The sequence below is a fragment of the Cryptomeria japonica genome, chromosome 10, assembly GCF_030272615.1.
Source record: "Cryptomeria japonica chromosome 10, Sugi_1.0, whole genome shotgun sequence".
Lineage (NCBI taxonomy): Eukaryota > Viridiplantae > Streptophyta > Pinopsida > Cupressales > Cupressaceae > Cryptomeria > Cryptomeria japonica.
Window position 1 is genome coordinate 202758764 of NC_081414.1, and position 8215 is coordinate 202766978.

The 8215-nt window shown below is 34.7% G+C and overlaps 1 protein-coding gene across 1 annotated transcript; it reads right to left on the bottom strand.

The window, feature by feature from the left end:
* Positions 1–270: 270 nt before the first annotated feature.
* Positions 271–867, bottom strand: LOC131031458 (uncharacterized). Its single transcript, XM_057962575.2, has one exon. It carries the CDS (start codon positions 865–867, stop codon positions 271–273), a length of 597 nt encoding a protein of 198 aa, XP_057818558.2.
* Between the last annotated feature and the right edge of the window lie 7348 nt (positions 868–8215).

Sequence of the window (8215 nt, forward strand, 5' to 3'; positions counted from 1 at the left end):
CAATGGAAAAGTTATGATAGTTTCATTATTCAATGGCTTTCCATCATCCTTGTTTGAGGAATCTTTGAGAATAACCTCTTGTGACGGTTGAGTTTCCATCTTTTTCCAAACTTTCTTCTCCTTTTTGGGTGGGCCGCCTCTTGCTCTTCTGCCAAACATTCTGCAATTCACCATCGAATGAAGGTGACTGCCACATCTAGAGCAGGGAGAAATAACCTTTTCAATCTCTACTTGTTGCCTCCATTCACCTGACGCGGTAGAAAGAATTATCTATGATGGTATTCTTTGGACCGCAACGATTCTCAATCTGGCGAATTTGTAAAGGTTGTCTTCAATAATCTGCTTGTCTGTTTCCAAAAGAGTTCCTAAAGATCTTCCAATTTTTTCTAACACTACCTCATCCCAATATTCAATCGGAAGGTTATACAGTCGTATCCATATCAGACTATCATACACCGCTAATGGAGTAGGGTCAAAATTTGGGGTCCATGGTTGTAAATAAATTGGGTTTCCATTAACAAACCAATTTTCTTGGTTTAAAATCCGGCACCTTTTAGATTCCTGGGCAAAGACAACCACAAAAAATCCTTTTGGAATATATTTAACCACAATATCCTCACCCCAATTTTCAGAAACCCATTTATTGATTTCCACTCGGGACAATTTAGGACCAATAATTCTTGTAATAACTGCAAAGTCATCCCACAGAGCTTTCTCTGCTGAGATTTCCATAAACAGATCAATAACAAATTCTCCATTGCCGCCTGTACATCCTTCTGAGTTCGGTCCTTCTTGGTTTCCCTCCTGCGATTCTTCATCTCCTTCATCTGCCTTCCCTATTTTTTGCATAGTGCTTTTCCCATCCATGTTTTTTTTTAATAAATTAATGTTAAAATTATGTATTGGCGATTTTTTATCCACCGCTTAAAAATTATTTAAATGTATTGGCGAATATTTTGTTATTTATAGAAAAATATATAATTTATTGGCAATTTCATGAATTCATTGCCATTAATAGACAAGGCACATCACATCACATTGAGTTTGGACTCTGCATGATGTATCAATAAGCGCCACCTCTTTGACACGTAAAGGGTGACACATACCTAAAATCCATCAATGATTTTAAACCATTTCATGATCATAGATCAATGGCTGAAGTTTTATTTCAGCCCAATTTTCTGAAGAGATCATAGCTCACCAAAAAGTGCCTGGAATGGAATTGGATTCAATAGACACATATCAAATGTCACCATCAATAATTTCAGTCATTTACTATATATCTAGTGACTAACTACAATCCACTTTGTCCCCATGACTTCCAATGTGGTACTTGGCACTTGACAACTTTGTACTGGTTTATAGTTGTTTCTAATTTTGCACACTAGTGCATTTATGGGAAAGATTTGCAGAGATACCAAATATTTAAAAAAAATAAAAGCAATTAATACGGTTAGAGAAGTAATTATTAAAATCAAGAGATTCAACTATTTATATACGATCTCTACTTCTTTCTCTTCAATTAACCTTTGCCATTTGGTAGATAAATCGTCAGAGCTCAGGGTATTTAAATTCTTCCTCTGGTTTAGGTTTATAGGCTCAGGTTGTTTAATTTGTTAATCTAATTTTTCAAGATGGACACTCCCTTCCGCTTGAGAAGCATTTCTGCAGAGAACCAGAGGGCCTTTCTGGGTTCCGTTAGAGACCCAACCCTTCAATCAGTCTGCAAGGAGGTTGGGTCATTCACTAATGAGGTTGTGCGGATGGTGTTGGGCAAAGACTTTCTACGAAACAAAAAATAGATACCGTGTTAACACGGACATTACATCATGTTTCTTGGCGTCTCTTCTGGACCTTGAAGGAGATAAGGTGGATATGTTGATGTTGTTGAGGAAGGTGTTTAAGGAAGACTTCCTTGGAGACAACATTACTATTGTCATCCTTGCAGAAGTAGGGGTGGGGATCCCTTGGGCGAGTGAATTAACCAAGCTTCTCCTCCCTGACCAAACAGTGCCAGTGGCCAGGCAACTGTTTCTTCTGAACTTGAATGCAGAGCAATTGACACGTCATAGGAAATGGGCGTGGATTGGCAGGGACTTTCTCCGGAAATGGTTGCTCCTGGAATGCTTTCCAAACTACATGTGCCTTGAAGAATTCTCTCAGCTTATGTTGTTTGAAAAATTCTACATGGAAGGATGGCCATATTCTTAGCCTTAGGGTAAACCATCCACTACTTGTGCCCTAGCCCCGACCCCCTAGTTGTTGTTTTTTTGCCCATGTCTTTGAAACCTCACAGGCTTAGTGGCTCACTCATTTTGGCTTTAAAGTTTTTGAGGGACTCAAGTCTCATAAATGTAAAAATTGTAAATTTCCAAAGCATAAATATTAATGATAATTTTTCAAATTCTAGTTTGTTTCAATTTGCCTTTTATGGATATAAAAATACTTTCTATTTCATTTTTATTAATGAAAGTTTTTCAAATGCTTTTTGTCTATGGGCTACGTTATTTCAATATTTTGTTAAACAATGAAAATGAATTTAATACTGTGATCTTTTTGATGTAATGCTCTCTCTCTCTCTCTCTCTCTCTCTCTCTCTCTCTCTCTCTCTCTCTCTATATATATATATATATATATATATATATATATATATATATATATATATATATATATATATATATATATATCAGTTCGTTCCATTAATTATTTTAATATTGATTATGGTTGATTATAATTTTATAAATATAAAAAAAAAGATGTTTATCTCCCAAAAAACAAGTGAATTAAAACTAAAAGTCCAACTTACTTGTTGTTGAAGTTTTGAACTAGTGCATGTGTGGGTTGGTACTGGGTACATGCTATGATTTATAGTTAAGATTTTTTCATAATGAAGAAATTTGAGACATTTATGAAGGGTAGATGGGATCGCTTTCATGGAAGAGAACCAAGGGAAAGGATGTCCCAAGTTCACACAAAATTGATCTGATGTAGGATTTAGGAATGATAGCAAAAATGACATCTAAGCACTTAGTACCAACCTTAACGGGAAGAGTAATAGAACCTGTAGTAGGACAAGAGAAACCATCAAAGACTTAACCACTAAATCAAATTTATCATATCAATATGTTACTTCATGCAATTGTAAAGTAAAAAGATATTCTTAAGTTATTACATTCACCATACATGTATAACCTAATAATCATCAATGAGAACCCCTCATGAGAGTATGTCTTTGATCTTTGCAGTGATATATAGACTTATAGTGGGCCATGAGGTGTTTCAATAGTCTCACTAGGATCAAAGGTAATGCATATTGCATAGGTCCTTAGGAGGTTCGGGTTTATCAATAAGATTCACCACATTTATTAGACTCAAGGCCAAGGTCATTAGAAGCAAATTCAAGATTCTAGACTCAATTAGAGAACAAGATTAGACTCAATTAGATCAACGGCTTAGGGTGGATTTTTCATAGAGGCTATAAACTTTGTATTAAATACAATCATATAATTTTTTAATAGTCTTTATTGGTTTATTAAATTAATTTGAACTAAATTAAATTAAAATTTATATTAAACTAAATTTATGTTGAACTTTTATATATATTTTTAGTCTTTGTTTATTTATTAAATTAAATTAAATTAAAATTTATATTACACTAAATTTATGTTGAACTTTTATATATATTTTTAAACAATTTTTTAAAATTATATATCATAAACAAATTTTTAAAGAATTTTGTTAAACTTTAAATTAATATTTTAGATTTAATATTGAATGTTTTCTTTTTTATATTAAACTTTTACCTTTCAAATTGTATATCAAAATTTATATTTTTATTTAGATATTTTTTTTATTCTAGAATCTAAGTTTCATGTTCTATACTATTTTTGAATTCCATATTTTTACAAATAATATTAACATTATATTTAATAGTTATCTCAAACTATTGCACATCTTTAAATGTCTCTTATTATGGGACCCACGACATCTGACAACAGATACCATCATCCGTTGGATGAGAAAAGATCAACAGCTTAGGGTGGATTTCGGCCCGAATGTGGGAAGTGAACACAATTGTGAGAACTTCACCCGGAATTGAACGTTTTCAATTTAATTAAATATAATTATGTCTATAAAGCTCTTTTCTGGGCGGAAGTTTAAAATGATTAAACAGACTTAAAAAATAGTCCCGAAAAGTGACTCGAGTGTGGTGACATGCCCCAAAAATGGCAAAAGTCATGGGACCCATGACATCTGACAACAGGTACCATCGTCCGTTGGATGAGCAAAGATCAACGGCTTAGGGTGGATTTTGGCCCGAATGTGGGAAGTGAACACATTTGTGAGAACTTTGCTTGGAATTGAACGTTTTAAATTTAATTAAATATAATTAAGTCTATAAAGCTCTTTTTTGGGCAAAAGTTTAAAATGATTAAATAGACTTAAAAAACAGTCCTGAAAAGTGACTCGAGTGTGGTGACATACCCAAAAAATGGCAAAATTCATGGGACCCACGACATCTGACAACAAGTACCATCGTCTATTGGATTAGCAAAGATCAACAGCTTAGGGTGGATTTCGGCCTGAATGTGGGAAGTGAACACATTTGTGAGAACTTCGCCCAGAATTGAACATTTTACATTAAATCAAATATAATTAAGTCTATAAAGTATAAAGCTCTATTTCGGGCTAAAGTTGACGGATTAAAGAGACTTGAGAAACATGCCGGAAAAGTGACTTGAGTGTGGTGATGTGCCCAAAAAATGGCAAAATTCATGGGACCCACGAAAACTGACAGCAAATACCATCATTTGTTGGATGACCACAAATCAACGACTTAGGGTGGGATTTCGGCCTGAATGTGGGAAGTGAACACATTTGTGAGAACTTCGCCCGAAATTGAACACTTTACATTTAATGTCCTCAAAATTTAGACTGAAGTAATGAATGTTTTGTCCTTCAACGGCAAATAGATATTAATAATAATTAATAAAATTACAACATGATTCTAGATATTTTGCCCTTTAGGTATTACTTTTGTACTTTTTTAGAGTTTTCAAAATAAGTGACTCATAAATCATAACCGTATTTCATTTTATGGACAAACCAGTAAATTCAGGGAGATTCAGAAACAACTACTAGATTGAGGAATGCAAGTTGCAACAGAGACTGTCTGCACCAATCTAGTGAAATAGAAATTTCGAGTAAAATCTAGAACACCTACATCTTGCCTTTTTCACTTTTTTTAATCTCGTGGTCCAATTTGAGGGTTAGCATTTTCAAGTTTGCATCTAAAATTATTTTGAATTATTAACAATAACAACAATGGGGAAAACGGGAACCAGTAGTTCAACAAGAAGCCAAGTGAAAAAAAAATGTACCTAACCGAACTAGTTAAAACACCAAGTTTCGCTGATTAATACTATGATATTTATGACCCTGCTATCCATGTTGAAAAGCGTATCATAGATATTAGATATGCATTGTCTAGTAAGGTGGCAGATCCATCCAGAGCAAAATTTATTGTTTTCAACTCAATGTTAAAACAAAGAACAAATAAAATCGCATCATGGGATGCTAGATTGGGAAGCATGGTGTTACCTGAAGTATTCCTTGCCCTGATTTTGTCATGCTCTGTGCTGAAAATTATGATGAAGATAAAAAAACAATTGTCAATAAAAATGCAAAAGAGGAAATTATATCCATAAATGTGAGATAATTTGCTCATTTGTTGAACCTAGGGTTTGAAGCACAAAACTGAAACATCCAAATTGACATAAGAAAGCTGACAGAGAATTATGAGATTCTCGATCCAAGTCACAGAGATTCATTTATCAAAGCTATAATAAAGCATGGTACTCTGTTGGATCAGAATCATAAGCCTCCTTATGATTCTAACATCTTTGTTTCATGGGTTGGGGATACTATTTCCTTGATGTCATTTTTCTGGGGATTGGAAAATGATAGGGAAGTGGGTACAAGCCTTCTTGAAATGATTTATAATATCCATTGTGTAGGTCAGCTAGTAAGATATAATTTTATTGAGCACGTTGTTCAATCCATGCAAAAACAATTACTAATGATCAAAAAAGGTTCTTGTAAGACAATTAGGTTCTCATCCTACTTGTGCTATCTCCTTCTATCCAAGTATTGTGCAATATTTGAGACCAACAATCTTTCAATTGTAAACTATAAGATTGATGAGAAGACTTGGAATAGAACAGAGTGTCCAATATATGAATGGACACCAAAGATAAGGATGCATTATAATAGAAAGAACTACAACCATTTTGTAGACTTCTTTTTGGCACCAATGTATAATAAAATTACAAGCACTCCGATGCCTAGATTGCCTATGTCTTGTAGAGATTGCATTCAACTCGGAAGTCAAATATAATTGGCTGACTGGTTCTTCATGGAAGAGTTCACTGTGTTAAGGTTTTACGGATCAACAGTAAAACCATACAGACTTCCAATACATGTGACAGAGAGGGTATTTGCATTGGAATATGTATGGAAGTTCGAGAGCACAGATAGGAACTTCCATGGTCAGGAAAAGAAGAGCATATTTCCTTCCTTGCCTTTCTCATGCGAAGAGTTCACATTTGAGGGAAAAGCATTCAATGTGGCACATGATTTTTTGACAATTTTTAGCTTTGGTGATAAGGGTCTAGTAGTATGATCCAATCGATGTAGTTCAATAAAGGCTTAAGAAAAATGGGAACTCTTCAGCGTTATGTCAACATGAAAGTAAACCATTGCTAGAAAAGCTTAGAAACATGGACTCCTGGGATGAGGTAAAAAAAGAGATGGAGAAAATTACTGCTGACAATAACATTTCAACAGAAGAAATGTCATCACAAATTATGGCATTGCACACACAGAGGACAACAGAGGAGGGTCAGGGCATCCAAAATAGGAGGTCCTACAATTTCTACCAAAAATTTACTAATCCATCTAACAAATCTATTTCCAAATCAATTCTGCAAGAATGTAAAGAGAGTTATTGGACTCAAACGAAAATAAATGATTTTTGGACTATGAGGAAGAATCTCGGTGAACCAAAGACTAGTGTAGAATTTGAGACCATCGACGAGGATGAAGAGTTTAGCAAATTATGGAATATGGAACATGCCACAACAAAATATGACAGGAGTGAAGATGATGATGAGTATGAGGTTGAGCCCACTCCAACAACTACTACAGTGCCTAAAATATTAGGTGGAGTCAATGAGTCCTTGAAAGAAAAATATAGCAAAGGGGCAAACATTGTGGAAAAAATGGGTTTTGAAGGTGGTGGTCTAGGTCCTAGAGAAGAAGGCATTTAGTATTCACTTGAGGTACAACTTCCATCAGATTCAAAATCAAAAGCTCTTGTTAAACCAGTCATTGGACTTGATTCTTCAAATTCATCACAGAAAGGTAATACTCATTACCCTCAGGGTCCACCTACATTTGTTTCAGGTTCAAATCCACAACCACCACCACATCATGGTATTCCCATTGGTGGTGAATCAAGTGCCACTACCACTGGTGGGGAATTTGGGGATAGTATTCCTATATTTGTTCATTCAAGTGCCGCTGGGATCGGTGGGGTTGGCATGGGTACTACTATTGATACTAGTTGTCTTGGTGTTGGACAAGGGATACAACAAAATATCTCTTGTAAGAGATCACTAGTGGTAGATACTCATACTATTCAGAATCCTATATCAAGTGCCATTGACACTACAAATCAATCATTTGCAGCTTCAGATCACACACCTCAAAAGATTATGAAAACTACACATGAAAGTGTCAGTGGTATAGGATCAGGAATGGTTGTTGGTAATCCTAGTAATGCATTAGTTAAAACCACAAGCATAAGTGGAACTGGAGCCTCTGTTATTCCTATGTCACCTTTCAAACATTCAATTGCTTCAGCAAGTGCAGATTTTCAATTTTGTGATTACTATGAAAATTTTGAACACACAAAAAATGCAAATAAAGAAAAAAAAAGAGTGTTTCATAGGGTTGCCCTAACTGAAGTTTTAGATGAACAACCTACGAGGAAAGGGGTATTTCCAACATATGACCCACACAAAGATATGATGGAGTTCATGGTTGTTATGCCCCCAACTAAAGATAAAAATCCACTACATAGCCAGATAGATCCCTCTAAATTTCAAGTTAGCACCCTCCAAATAGATTTTTCCAAAGTACATAATGTTGACAA